Source organism: Haliotis rufescens, unplaced genomic scaffold, assembly GCF_023055435.1.
Source record: "Haliotis rufescens isolate VD_foot unplaced genomic scaffold, xgHalRufe1.0.p SCAF_6, whole genome shotgun sequence".
Classification (NCBI taxonomy): domain Eukaryota; kingdom Metazoa; phylum Mollusca; class Gastropoda; order Lepetellida; family Haliotidae; genus Haliotis; species Haliotis rufescens.
In genome coordinates, this window is record NW_025964334.1 from 27,314,426 (window position 1) to 27,329,558 (window position 15,133).

The 15,133-nt window shown below is 41.0% G+C and overlaps 1 protein-coding gene across 3 annotated transcripts in view; it reads left to right on the forward strand.

Moving 5' to 3' along the window:
- Positions 1–14,575, forward strand: part of LOC124127803 — a 71,141-nt gene extending 56,566 nt beyond the window's left edge. For all 3 annotated transcript variants that reach the window (XM_048385859.1, XM_048385861.1, XM_048385860.1), the window contains 10 exons: positions 1,084–1,187; positions 2,835–2,901; positions 3,202–3,329; positions 3,752–3,830; positions 4,271–4,386; positions 7,049–7,339; positions 8,627–8,740; positions 10,219–10,249; positions 11,848–11,903; positions 12,706–14,575. In XM_048385859.1, coding sequence (XP_048241816.1) covers positions 1,084–1,187; positions 2,835–2,901; positions 3,202–3,329; positions 3,752–3,830; positions 4,271–4,386; positions 7,049–7,339; positions 8,627–8,740; positions 10,219–10,249; positions 11,848–11,903; positions 12,706–12,818 — 1,099 coding nt within the window. In that variant the 3' untranslated portion in view covers positions 12,819–14,575. The remainder of the gene's footprint in view (positions 1–1,083; positions 1,188–2,834; positions 2,902–3,201; positions 3,330–3,751; positions 3,831–4,270; positions 4,387–7,048; positions 7,340–8,626; positions 8,741–10,218; positions 10,250–11,847; positions 11,904–12,705) is intronic.
- Positions 14,576–15,133: the final 558 nt, after the last annotated feature.

Consider the following 15,133-nt stretch of genomic DNA (forward strand, 5'->3'; position numbering starts at 1 on the left):
GAAAAGCCTTCAACGATTGGTTTGATTTTCATCGTCTCAAATGTTCACTATGCCACACGACAACTTACTGAAAAACATTATACATTGATCAATTGGGCATCTGTTACTAAAGGTGCTGACCAGAGATATACGTAAATCTTCAAACATTCAAGAATATTTGTCAAATGTGAAAGCAAATCAAGTCATCGATCTATCTTGAGTTTACTGAGAAAACAACATGTGTAATACTGGACTTCATTATGGATAACAAAGAGTGAAATCTGGGAATAGGGCATTTAGACAAGATTGAAGTAGGCACTCACGTGGGCACCGATTGTGCTCCCCTCCATAGCTGATTCGTTTCTTTATCCATATAAAGAGACATTATCTGCACGGGAATTTGGTGGAGATGTTTAACTTAATCTTCAGGTATATCAATGATCTGGTATTATTCAAAAATGGTCAAATAGGCTATTCCCTTCCAACGTTTTACTCACCTGAACTAGAGCCCAAAGAGACCCGTGATAACGCCCCATCGGTTTCATATGTATATGTTTGCATAAAGATTCAGATTGACGAAACATTATCCATAAGACTGCATGACAATTGGTTAGACTTTAACTTTCCAATGGATAACTTTGACTTAATGTTGAGCAATATTCCAGCAGGTCTAGCTTTTGGTTTCTATATTTTCCAACTTTTGTGGTCGAACATGATATCTCTATTACGATTTCAAAGAGCGACATACGACCGTTGCGCAAACTTTGCCTGACCAGGGTTACAACATTCAAGGCTTGTAAGGCTTGTAAGGCTTCCAGTGACCAAATTTATGTCCGCTGCAATTTTCTATTTTGACTTGTCCCACATGTTCCCGTGTTTGTTTTCTTAGGTGAACAATTGACGTGCCCTGTTTGTGACGGATACTACCGATGAGGCAGTATACGCTCACCTTATTGCGAAAATTTGTGACCAAACACAATCTGATTCTTTAACACGTGCTCATGATGTAGTCAGAATCGTGATGTGATTATGGAAATGATTTGTGTTGCTTTTACTTATGTAGTTATGGTCAGTGTCTTTACTATAGTAACTGTATGTGATCAGAGAGACGGAGAAGAAGATAGCCTGTTTGTATGCAACAACAACAGCGAGCTGTGATGCCGCCGTCCCGAGAACGACCATCATGTCCAACACAGACAACACTTGCAGTAAGATATCATGTTTCCTTGATACCTGTAGTAAGATTGTCCTTCCCTGTGTCTGATTATGCCCAACACAGACAACACTTGCAGTAAGATATCATGTTTCCTGGATCCCTGAAGTAAGGATGTCCTTCCTTGTGTCTGAGTATGTCCAACACAGACAACACTTGCATTAGATATCATGTTTCCTTCATCCCTGTAGTAAGATTGTCCTTCCTTGTGTCTGATTATGTCCAACACAGACAACACTTGCAGTAAGATATCATGTTTCCTTCATCCCTGTAGTAAGATTGTCCTTCCTTGTGTCTGATTATGTCCAACACAGACAACACTTGCAGTAAGATATCATGTTTCCTTGATCCCTGTAGTAAGATTGTCCTTCCTTGTGTCTGATTATGTCCAACACAGACAACACTTGCATTAAGATATCATGTTTCCTTGATCCCTGAAGTAAGGATGTCCTTCCTTGTATCTGATTATGTCCAACACAGACAACACTTGCATTAGGATATCATGTTTCTTTGATCCCTGAAGTAAGGATGTCCTTCCTTGTGTCTGAGTATGTCCAACACAGACAACACTTGTATTAAGATATCATGTTTCCTTGATCCCTGAAGTAAGGATGTCCTTCCTTGTGTCTGAGTATGTCCAACGCAGACAACACTTGCATTAAGATATCATGTTTCCTTGATCCCTGAAGTAAGGATGTCCTTCCTTGTGTCTGAGTATGTCCAACGCAGACAACACTTGCATTAAGATATCATGTTTCCTTGATCCCTGAAGTAAGGATGTCCTTCCTTGTGTCTGAGTATGTCCAACGCAGACAACACTTGCATTAAGATATCATGTTTCTTTGATTCCTGAAGTAAGGATGTCCTTCCTTGTGTCTGAGTATGTCCAACGCAGACAACACTTGCATTAAGATATCATGTTTCTTTGATTCCTGAAGTAAGGATGTCCTTCCTTGTGTCTGAGTATGTCCAACGCAGACAACACTTGCATTAAGATATCATGTTTCTTTGATCCCTGTAGTAAGAATGTCCTTCCTTGTGTCTGATTATGGACAACACTTGCAGTAAGATATCATGTTTCTTTGATCCCTGTAGTAAGAATGTCCTTCCTTGTGTCTGATTATGTCCAACGCAGACAACACTTGCATTAAGATATCATGTTTCTTTGATCCCTGAAGTAAGGATGTCCTTCCTTGTGTCTGAGTATGTCCAACGCAGACAACACTTGCATTAAGATATCATGTTTCTTTGATCCCTGAAGTAAGGATGTCCTTCCTTGTGTCTGAGTATGTCCAACACAGACGGCATTAGTGATCAAGTTACATTTCATTTTCTCTATTGATGTACAACACTGATGACACCTGTTAAGTGTTACCTTTATTTTGTCCGATCAAATCCAACGCAGACAATCCGACTTGTGTAACACTTCTGTATGTCCATAAACAATGTTAGTTTAATGGCATGTATTTGACATATATATGTCATTGTGGAGAGTATTTATTTGTGATTACATATATGCATGTATATCATAAGCCACGTTTCGTCGCCGCCACTCCTTAAGGAAAAACATTCAGCGGAAACACTGAGTGTTAGTTATTCACATAAACAGTGGAAGGATAACTGTTTCTGTCTCACGTTGCAGGTAAAACAAGTAGCTGTTCCTGCCAGAGAGCATACGGTATTGACACAACCAGCGCCGACGAGTGCACGTAAGATGTGTTTTGTTATCATATATTTCATCAGAGATTTAAACAGAAAATAACGTCCTATTTCCACAACTTGCAAACCAGGGGTATTGTAAATATGCTCTGCAAGATTTATGTACCTTTAGTACAGAAAAGGAAAGATCAACATCGCACGGAAATACAAATAATTTATAAACATATATATATATATATATATCACACTAAAATTTAACATGAGAACATAATTGTCAAAACGAATTGATTAATCTGTGTATTATCTTTTGCACTCAAGTGTAAACATTGACAATGTTTGAATCATACCAGCGCCCAAAAAGGCGTGGTTACATGTCTGAGGTCGACAACTGACACGGGATGTACAGGAGAGGCTGCTTTCACCAAGACAAGAACTCAACTCGGCACAGATCTAGAGACGTATCTTACATCATCATGTTGTAAGTCTTTAAGAAAGTTCCCATCGCAAAACAAAGTGGCTATACATACTGGTGAAACTAAAGTGAGTGAGTGAGTATGGTTTTACGCCGCTTGTAGCAATATTCCAGCAATATCACGGCGGGGGACACCAGAAATGGGCTTCACACATTGTACCCATGTCAGGAATCGAACCCGGGTCTTTGACGTGACGAAACTAAAGAATAAACAAATGTGGGTTCATTCCTTTCTAAGTTAATACTGAACTACTGGCTATATATACAGTTGAAACTATAGAATGAATTAAATACGGTTCCATTTCTATATAAATACTGAATTGTACAACTGGTAATACTGTTACGAGGTGAATTCCAAATTGAAACCCATATTTGTCTCAACACATTAACGTTATTGATATACTCTCCAATTGTTTGTTAATGTTTAGCTTCGGGCTTGACTGACACCTGTCAGTGCCAGATTGAGTACGCCAAGGCATCAATGGAACCGGCAGTCAGCTTATGCATGTAAGTACATCATCCACTAATATGTAAATTGTTTTAATCTCTTGTAGAAAATATCACAGTCGTGCAAGGTTGCATGTTATCGTTGTACCATGTGTGTCATAGGCAGATGGCTACGTGGGTATGAGGGTAGATATAATGGTGGATTTGGTTGACAACAAACTATTTCATGATCCTTATATTCAGGCCTTTCCTCATTATACTTACCCCGTAAGGTTAGGATAGGTTCCATCGACCAGCAACCCATGCTGGTCGTAAGAGGCGACCAAATGGATCGGGTGGTCAGGCTCGGTGCCTTGTTTGACCGCGTGGCATCGTATTGTTCACAATATCAAACACTGAATTGACTGGTCCAGACTCGATTTATTATAGCCAGCTCTCAGACAGCTGGAATATTACTGAGTGCGGCATTAAACAACTGACAAATCGTTATATTTCATCAGGTCGCTTGGGGAACTAATTTCATGTTTGGCGGGCAAGACTGCACTGGCTTGTGATGGAAGTATGATACCTTCTGTGCTTACGACAAATGTACAAACAGACCAGCAAACTACCTGCAGTAAGTATTCTACTTTCCCAGTGTCTACCACCTCCTTGGACTAGAGGATAGAGCGTCTGCCCGGCGAGTTAAAAGTTGGTACTTGTTGTTACCCTACCTTACGCTTGGCATTAAGGGGATAAAACAAAGACTGGTCCTCTTGGAGTCAATATCATGTGTCTTGATTTTGAACTGCCGCATGGTTCCTCAGTGGACTAGCACTATAAACCCGGCATTAACCCACCAATAGTTTAAAGGCTTTTTTCGGTCATATGCAGACAGGGCGCTGTAGTAAGTACCCCAGCTCTTCACCGCCTGTAGTGTCCCACCCATAGTACATCAGTTTGTAGCCACATGCAGACAGGACGCTGTAGTGAGTACCCCAGCTCTTCACCATCTCTAGTGTCCCACCCATAGTACATCAGTTTGTAGCCACATGCAGACAGGGCGCTGTAGTAAGTACCCCAGCTCTTCACCATCTCTAGTGTCCCACCCATAGTACATCAGTTTGTAGCCACATGCAGACAGGACGCTGTAGTGAGTACCCCAGCTCTTCACCATCTCTAGTGTCCCACCCACAGTACATCAGTTTGTAGCCACATGCAGACAGGACGCTGTAGTGAGTACCCCAGCTCTTCACCATTTCTAGTGTCCCACCCATAGTACATCAGTTTGTAGCCACATGCAGACAGGGCGCTGTAGTAAGTACCCCAGCTCTTCACCGCCTGTAGTGTCCAACCTATAGTACATCAATTTGTAGCCACATGCAGACAGGGCGCTGAAGTAAGTACCCCAGCTCTTCACCATTTCTAGTGCCCCACCCATGTACATCAGTTTGTAGCCACATGCAGACAGGGCGCTGTAGTAAGTACCCAAGCGAATTTATACTTCAGTTTCTTTACGGATAAGAAGTGTCTATCCGGCTTCGTTAATAGAAGAGACAAAAACCCTTTCCATAACCTAAAGAAATCTCGGCTAAAGTCATTGTAGTCCATTGTGCGACTCCGACTGTATCATTAGCATATGTTTATGAATCATTTATCAAATAGTAAAGACACCAGGTGATCGCAAATAGATGAGCGTATCCTCCTCATAGGTGGCACCCGTCACAAACACATGCAAAGGCAAGTCAATTGTTCACCTAAAAACACGGAAATATGTCGTACAAGTCAAAATAGGGAACATAATTGAACCAATTTGGAAATATCCTCCACCTGTCCAGCATTAACCTTTTCCAAAACTTTGCTGAGGCCTTGAAAGTTAAACCTTTTTTTCTTAATGCTAATAGATGCAGAAAAAGGTTCATGCCATAGGCTGCGTGTTGTTTATCAATGAAGTTTTTATTCACACGTGTACTTCACTCATCACACGGACAAGCATTACCCCCAAGATACATCAATACGGACAAAAAGTAACACACTTCGAAAAAAATCTAAATGAACAATCATTGGGCAAAACAGATTATTGACAAGCACATAATGTTAAAGAAGTACTATACATTGAAGTACTCGCTTAAAAGTTATCGCTGTCACATTCGGCCATTTTTGCGATCTGTTTTTCGGGTATTGTGCTGAAACGGAGACGAACGTATATTTCAACTGTAACAATTCTTCATAAAAGATGTTGTCATACATATTATACATTTACCTTATCAGATTGATGTTATGACGTCGTACCTAAACAAGAGTAAATCTTGAAGGTGAGGTGAAATGGGGTTTAACGTCGCGTCCAAGATTATTGCACTTATATAGCGTGTGTGTGTGTGTGTGTGCGTAAGTGCGTGCGTGCGTGCGTGCGTTCGTGTGTGTGTGTGTGACTGGTGCCGATTTATAGTGCTAGCTCACTGAGATACCATGCCGCAGTTTAACAGAAACCAAACTCAGACACAGTAAACTGACTCCGAGCCGATCAGTCCTTGTTTTAGCCCCTTATTGCCGAGCTCAAGACTGGGTACTATCAACAAGTATCATCTTTTTAAAGTCTTTTGGAATGACGCGAACGGGAATCGAACCCCGGACCTTCCGCTCTCCAGGCGGACGCCTTACCACGAGAGTGGTCGAATAAAAGTTGAATGGCAAATGTTTCGTTAAAGATATGACAGTTCGAGTATGCCGGTCTTTTGATACCATGCATACTGTCTACTGTGAATGTAGCTGAACGAGAATGATGTAAATTTCTACTTTAACTCGAATGTATGGAGCACGCCAGAAACCTATAATTGTGGGTTCGAATCCCGGTTCGCCCCGACTATGTGTCTAGGATTGTCAGCACCATACCCGTGCATTTGGGTTTCACCGAAGAGGTAAACGTCTGAGACCTGCATCACTTCGGGCTTTCCTCCCACATTAAGCTGACACGCCGTTATATAACTTGAATACTGTTAAAAGCGGCGTTGAACCCAACTCACTCACTCACTCGAATAGCTGGATGTCAGTTTACGGCGCATAATATCCTTACCAGTCTATGACTCATATCGGTGGCCTTTTACCTTTCTGTTGATCATATTTAACTGTTATTTGTTTTGTTGTTCCAAAGCCAAAATTGCCGGTGAAAAGTCCCTGGCAGAAAACTCTCCAAATCTGTGGTTTTCGGGTTAAAGATGATTTATTTTATTGGAACAGTGTTTCGGATACAAAAATACAATTTACTGCTCGTATTGTGTGTATTTATATGTTTGTTGCAGACAAGACATCTGCCCCGACGGATGTGCACTGCTCCAGTAGTACAGACTCGAGTTTACAGCTACAGTGGACAGACAGGCAACAGGCCACAGTGTACTATGTGGTGGAGATCGGTCGAGGCGGAGGTACAGACTGGCAACAAGTGAACGTTAGCCTCACGACAACTGACAATCAACAGTCAGCATGGATAGACAATCTTCAGCCACAGAGTGTATATTTTTTCCGTATCCATGCAAAGGGAACGCACTTTGCGAGCGAGATGGTAACGATTAATTGTCTACTATCAAGAACAGGTAATATGGGTCAAATATTTTGTTATTGAGAGGGTCGATGGTTGACATGGTCGAGTCAGTACGTGATATCACTCTAATATATGATTTTCTTGGCACTGGACTTGGTTTAAAACTGTCCGAAATTCAATCATTGTGAACACACTAACAGCAGTGCCACGATGTTTCGTTGGATGTTTAGGGTTCAAAGTGCCTTCATTTATACCGAGGAAGCCTGGAGGGTGAACACTGACATTGTGCTCATAAAATTACAGATGTAAACTCTCCTCACTATCCCTGTAACCCAAAAACTGATTGGGCTCGTGAAGATGCGAGGTAGAATAGGTCTTCGGGGACCCATACTTGCCGTAAAAGGCGACTAACGGGATCGGGTGGTCAGACTCGCTGACTTGGTTGATGCATGTCATTGATCCCAATTGCGTGGATCAATGCTCATGATGTCAATCACTGGGCTGTCTGGTCCAGACTCGATTATTTTCAGACCGCTGTCATATAGCCGGAATATTGCTGAGTGCGGCGTTAAACAACAAACAAACAACAACAAAACTCAAGACAAACACCTGCTTGGCCAAGCAGGGAAAATCTGGAAGACAGATTCTTTGGCACTTGAAAGCGAACAAGCATTATCCATATAATAAGAACGACAAATCCCTTTCCTTAACAGGACAGAAGGTCACGGGATAGTCTCGACCCCACAACGTTTTGTCTTGTCTGCTTGTCTTGTTTAGGGACTGGCGTTATTTATTATAGGGAGTGGGTGCGGTGAGGTGAGATTGGTCTTATGAGTGTACCATACTTTGCTACCCCCAACCCCTCATTTTATGTTAAAAAAACCCATCTGAGATACCATCCCGCAGTGTAACATGAATAACCCACTCAGACAGTTTACTGACTCCGAGCCGACCAGTCCTTGTGTTAGCCCCTTAAATGCCACACGACAAGCAGGGTAATAACCAGTACCATCTTTTGACGTCGTTTGGTATGAGGAGGCCGGGGATCGAACCCCCGACCAGACGCTCTACCACTAGACCTCGGGGGCAGGGATACTGCTGCGCGTCGCCAGGCAACAAACAAACATATACTTCTTTATGCAAATTGTGTGTGGCTGTGCTACCCTAGAGTAGGACATGCTTACCCTTTTTGTGAAAACCTGGTGTCATCACTGATTTTCAGTGATCCATAATTGTACCACTATTTTTACCTTTTTTGCGCCGAATGAAATCTCGGCAGAAACTCGAGACAGATTATTCTCTAGCGTTGACGGTATATATTTCACGCATCTTATTGCAGTTGGTATGAGTGATGGAGCTATCATTGCCATTGTGCTTGCTGTTGTCCTAGCAGTTTTACTACTTATAGCTGGAATCTATGTCTACCGGAGGAGGCACTCCATTTGCAAACAAGGTGAGATTCGTCCTATATTCATCGCTGTTAAAATGCCCTGTTAATGTGTTATAGGCGACGTTATTTAAATATATTTAAGAAATAAACGACGAGTGGAAGTTGTTTATCGTGCAATAAAACACTGCAGGGAGAATAAAAAAGGAGGGGCGCACCCGTTTATTTCTTATATGAGATACATGTATCAATAATTTGTACAGATTCTTTAAGGATGATGAGTGAGTATGGTTTTACGCCGCTTTTAGCAATATTCCAGAAATATCACGGCGAGGGACACCAGAAATAGGCTTCACACATTGTACCCATGTCGGGAATCGAACCCGGGTCTTCGGCGTGACGAGCGAACGCTTTAACCACTAGGCTACCCGACCGCCCCTTAAGGATGATGATAAAATATACAAGGTTTAAAGATGTATACCCGCATTTTAATAATGATAACTCCCTTGATAGAATCCGATCTCGACAATGTTGGAAAAAAGTCCATTTTATGCACAGGTGGGTATTATCGCGACCCTGTGTTCGATTACCTGTTCCTTTTCTCCCAATAACGATCGTCATATCTCTCCCATTTTGTGGCATTCGTGACCAACTCGTGTTATTCCGGGACAAGCCGAATAGCGACTCGTGCCCCTCTCATGGCCATTTTGTGCGACCGGGTTCCGTCTTAGCGCAAACGGGCATACCTAAAACCATTGTCAACTCGTTGCGTAATGGTTCACATATGTTTCCCCATATATTATATATATTTCAGATGTAATTTAAAGCACATCGGGACGTGCGGAATTATACAGTGTGATTGAACACACTTAAATGTGTCTTGGGTATATTTTTAGACGCAGGACATATGTAAAATCAAAAAGAAATTCTGAGGGATTCTTTGATGAAGAACTAGAAATCATACGCGCATTCTGATTGGTTTGTCGTATTTTCGCACATAACATTCATCGATAGGGGGACGAGTCTTCTTGCAGGTTACGGAAAGGGGCGAGTGGTGACGAATGATTTTGTGGAAGCAATCATTCGGCCATCGCGTTTATCTGGTCGTCCAGGAACATCTATGGGGAAAAACTCACCAGTCACTCCCCTCTCAAAAATAACGTCGTCCAATATACGACGTCATCAAGTTACGAACACATGTTTGAATCTTCAGAAATGACGTCATTATAGAACAGTGTTTTATCGTGAAAAAAAACACGCTTCGTTCATTATTCTTTGCTGATTTTCAGTGATCGATTTTTTATAATTTCCACCGTTATTTTGCCTTTTACTCCACATAGAATCTGTTTCGTCGGATAATCAAGGCTGGGTATTCTCTACTGTTGATGTTTTCGATATTTAATTATCATACCAAATGTATTGCTCCCTACGTGTGTATTCAATATATTGTGGGGAAACATATTTTATTATTTTTATGCATATTCCATCATTCATTAGTGTCATCGTTTAAGTGAAACAGACGTTTTATTTTTTTATTGTTTCAGATGAGATTCCACGAGAACATCTACAGATGGGGTAAGATATTTATCTCTCCCCTTCGTTATTTTCCGATCAAAATTCATTTTCAGTAATCATAAAAAAATACAATTAGTTATAGCTTCTGCTGTGAGAAAACTAAACCATTCGAATAAATACATCGAACAAAACATGATGTTTGTGGTGAACTGGCGGCATTTACTTGTATAATCTTGAAATTGTATTTTATAAATATTCCCCATAAGAGGTGAATTTATCAAACCTTTGACAAGATTTAAGATGTTTAACGATATGTGACGATGAAGTTCTACTATACTACGTAATATTGAGACTATAATCTGGTGGATATTACACGGACACAATATGGTTTATATAAACGCCAATGCTGTGACAGCTCCATGATTCTCCATACTTCGCGATTCGTTCAATTACCGATTCATCAGCTTCTTTACTTGAAGGGGGCACGGGTGGCCCAGTCGTCTAAGGCGCCGCGATTCGCTGTGCAGAGTTGCGTCCCTTGGGCACGCCAGAAACCGATGATTGTGGGTTCGAATCCCGGTTCGCCCCGATTATGTTTCTAGGTTTGTCAGTACCATACCCGTGCTCGTAGGTTTCACCGAAGTGGTAAACGTCTAAGACCTGCATCCCTTCGGGCTTTCCTCCCACATTAAGCGTTAAACCCTCACTCACTCACTCTTTACTTGAATACCGGCAGTGTGAGTGACCTCATATGTAGTGACATGTTCTGCGCACTTACGATTGAATTACGAATAGTTGAATTAATTCTTAACTAAAGATCATCGTATGCACACACACTAACAGGGACACTTTCTTAATTCCTATGCATAGAAATGTCAGCAATGTCCAAATAGGCATACAGTGAATGTCTATTTACGTGGGTTATGAATGAAATAACACACCCGTTCTTGTGAGATACCTTGAACACCCGGTATCACCACTATATGATAGTGACTTATGATAAAGTCGGAATCGTTCAATGGACAGGTTTTTCGTAGAGATTTCTTATGATTATGAAAAGTGTTTTTGAAGCTTTTCTGTACAAAAGTCGAACACTTTCTATGATATCTAATCTCGCTGTAACTCGGTTTGGTACTACAGAAAGTCTACTCGTATCGCAAAAATGTTGTTCTTACGATAATTCGTGTAGTATTCTCTATATGCTACCTCTGAAGAGAGTTTTTATGTCCCGGGAGTGCAATTACATCTACACATCAACAGTTTAATAATGTTGTATTGTTTGTTTGTTGTTTAACGCCGCACTCAGCAATATTTCAGCTTTATGGCGGCGGTAGACACCAGATCAGACAATCCAGTGATTGACATCATGAGCATCTATCCACGCAATTGAGATCGATGACATGCATCAACCAAGTCAGCGAGCTTGACCACCCGATCCCGTTAGTCGCCTCTTACGGCAAGCATGGATTGCTGAAGACCTATTCTACCCGGATTGTTGCATTGTAGTTATTGATACAGGTTCATAGAGGTCTATGTAGTCAGTACCAGTACTTATCTGAACTTAACTTAACTATTTTTTACGCTCACAACAGTGTGATCAACCATAGTTGTGTTTATAGATATGATTACATGTGTATATGTTGTTGTTTTTCTATTAGAACACAACCCACGCCAGCTGAGGCTGCTGTAAACCCTGTCCATCAAGCACTTGCAGGTGACATTTTGAGGTTTTTTTCACTATCCAAAAAGTGAGTGAGTGAGTGAGTGAGTATGGTTTTACGCCGCTTTTAGCAATATTCCAGCAATCTCACGGCGGGGGACACCAGAAATGGGCTTCACACATTGTACCCACGTCGGGAATCGAACTCGGGTCTTCGGCGTGACGAGCGAACCACTAGGCTACCCGACCGCTCCCTATCCAAAAAGACCTTATCATTTCTGTGCTGAGTTGCGCCTCTCAGTCGCTCTGGTCACGCTGGTCGTGTATTTGAATCTCGGATTCGCACCGTCGGTGGCACTAACACAGGCGATACAGGATACAGGATACAGGGTACACTCCGCTATCGTGAACACTTGGTATTATCACCATTTCATAGTGATTCCTAAACACACGCTTGTGCTACAGTTCTTCAATGGCCAATGCTGTTAACGGAAATAAATAATAACTATGGACATTAAAGGTTTTGTTGCTTTCGATTAAGACGCGTGTACTTTTCACAAAGCAATACTCACGCTACGACAGTATGTGTTTATTTCTTGGGAAAGTCGTAACGTAGACTTGTCTGCGCGAGAACATGACAATCTATTACGTCAATGCAATACACCATGGGCGGATACAGCTTTTTTGAAAAGGGGGGGGGGGGTGTGTGTGTGCACAATTAAGATCTATTTATTGTCTTTGGTGGTAATTTATACAGAAATAAAGATTTTTTTCGAAATAAAGGGGGGGGGGGGGGGGGTGCACCCCCTCTCTGTATCCGCCCACGTACACGAATACTCAACTTGTACTGTTCCAGATTCTGATGGGTCGCCTGGCGACAACCACTACGCAACAGTACAAACTCAAGGTGAAAACGACTATGAAGAAACTTCGTACGCGCACGTGGTTCACTTGAACAGCCCAATGTGACTGTGGGAGAAACGGCAGCAGATTTTATATGTTTGGTTGTTCGTTAAATTTCTTTTGTTCGTTTGTTGTTTAACGCAGCACTCAGCAATGTGCCAGATATATGACGGCAGTCTGTAAATAATCAAGTCTGGACCAGACAATCCGGTGATCGGAGCATCGATTGAAGTTTTGGGGACATGATGACATGCAACCAACACAAAACTCATTAGTCGCCTCTTGCAACAAGTATAGTCGCTTCTTGCAACGAGCATAGTCGTCTCTTGCAACAAGCATGGCTTGCTGAAGTCCAATTCCAACCCGGATCGGTTGTTGGTTTAATGGTTCCAGTCAGAGCTAGCGAAGCTACACCACGATGTCCTGTATATAATCGATCAACATTCATATATTGCATTAGTACAAACTTAACATTCACATAAACTATTCCCATCAGACACATTCTATCATGTTTAGTGTTGGTCACTTATAAACTGAAAAACAAAACAAACTTTACGCCTTAGTTGAATGTATCATGTACTTTGATTTTCAATTGAAAATATATTATTATGATAATTGCGATTACAGTTCATAAACTGAGGTGCATAAAAACTACATGTACACCTCTCTGTTGATTGTATTATATGTTTGATGTTTAATTGAAAATATCTTAAATTTGCGATATTATACCCACAAATTGAACTGTACTGGTGCTTAGTCAGAAATCAAAGAATACTTCGTCAAGGTTTTATTTTAAAACATATCATTTGATTTAAGACTTTTATATATTTTATTCTCATTTGCAAAATACACAACTGCTGACGGCTATCTCTGAATTATTATCTTTAAACATCAATCAAATTTCTTTTTTCAGCACAAATTTAAAACATTTCAAACCTCATAGGGGTTATGTGGTTTACAAATTCATTTCTTACCTCAGTCTTCATTAAACCAACTTATTTTTATACAAGATTACCCAGCCACAGGTTACCTTGTACAAACTGTTGCAGGAATGAGTGGTGGTTAAATAAACATACTCATATTTAACAACATTTCATTCAATTTTCAATTACATACATGTAAAGACTATTTAGTCTTTCTTTTACCCCTAGTTTATGTCACTTGGTAATTCACCCGAGAGTAAATTGCATGTTACACAAAATCTACAAAAAGACAACTCCTTCACATTTGTACACCTGTTTGCGTCTTGCTACCATCTTAGCAATAGCATTTACAAACCAAACCAGGCTAAGCAGATATGTTTGAAAGTCTGAGGATAATGCCTGTCGATTGGCCCATCACCTGATTGTCTGGTGTGTTCACAGGCCGCCGTGGCAGCACTGCTGCTGTACGGCTTCAGGCAAAAAACACATACTTTTTTTGCAACCTGTGTAAGTGGTGGCTGCTACCATAAGGGCAGGACATGCTTACCCTTTTCGCGAACACCTTGTGTCACCGCTGATTTTCAGTGATTCATTCATATAATTAATCATTATTTTGCCTTTAACGCCCTATGGAATGGGGAATGTCAGATATTCGGATTTATTCTCTGACGTTGGCATTTGGAATCTAGTGCACCTGTAAGAATTCACAAAGTTCTACAGATGTTAATTACATCAAACCCAATGAAAACAAATGGCGGAAGATCCTTCACGATGATTGTTTATGCTGCAGTGGTATCATAATATTATTAGATGTTCAACAATCCTGGACCGAATATGTGAATTTGTAAATATTATTTTACCCTTCCACTAAGCGTGCAATAAACTCTTGGATTCATTATGCGTGTGTGTGTATGTTGTTAATATTTCCTCGTTTTTTTATGTGACAACTGATACATTTGTTTTATATTTTCTTCAATGACATGTATACATAAGTTTGACAGCACGAGACATGTTCAGAGTTTCTTGCAGTTGAATGTATCATATATGAGGCCCGTGCTCCGCTCTTCAATCTAGGAAATAGTGTTGGAAACAAGTAGAACAGTCGGTGTTTTCAGGTAGGTATCCTGTCATCTTCCCGCGGCAAGGGAAATAACTGACTGTAATGTCCAGTTTTCACCATTGCCGGAATTTCCGCTAGGCTGGAATTTCCTGACTCGATCGTAGCGCCAACATTGGCTAATTATGAGTTATGGCCCTTCTATGGCCCTCCTACTGACCTCCTCCATTATCACATGCATTTGCTTCGCCAGTTGCAGTGCAGACGATCGATATCTGTTCGATAATCAACATCTTTATTGTGAAAACATAGGTTTTACCTCGCGAAGTGCATCAAATCACTTGGGCACCTTTATTAAAAACATGAAAAGATTTGGAAAAAAACCTCTTGATGCCCAGTTG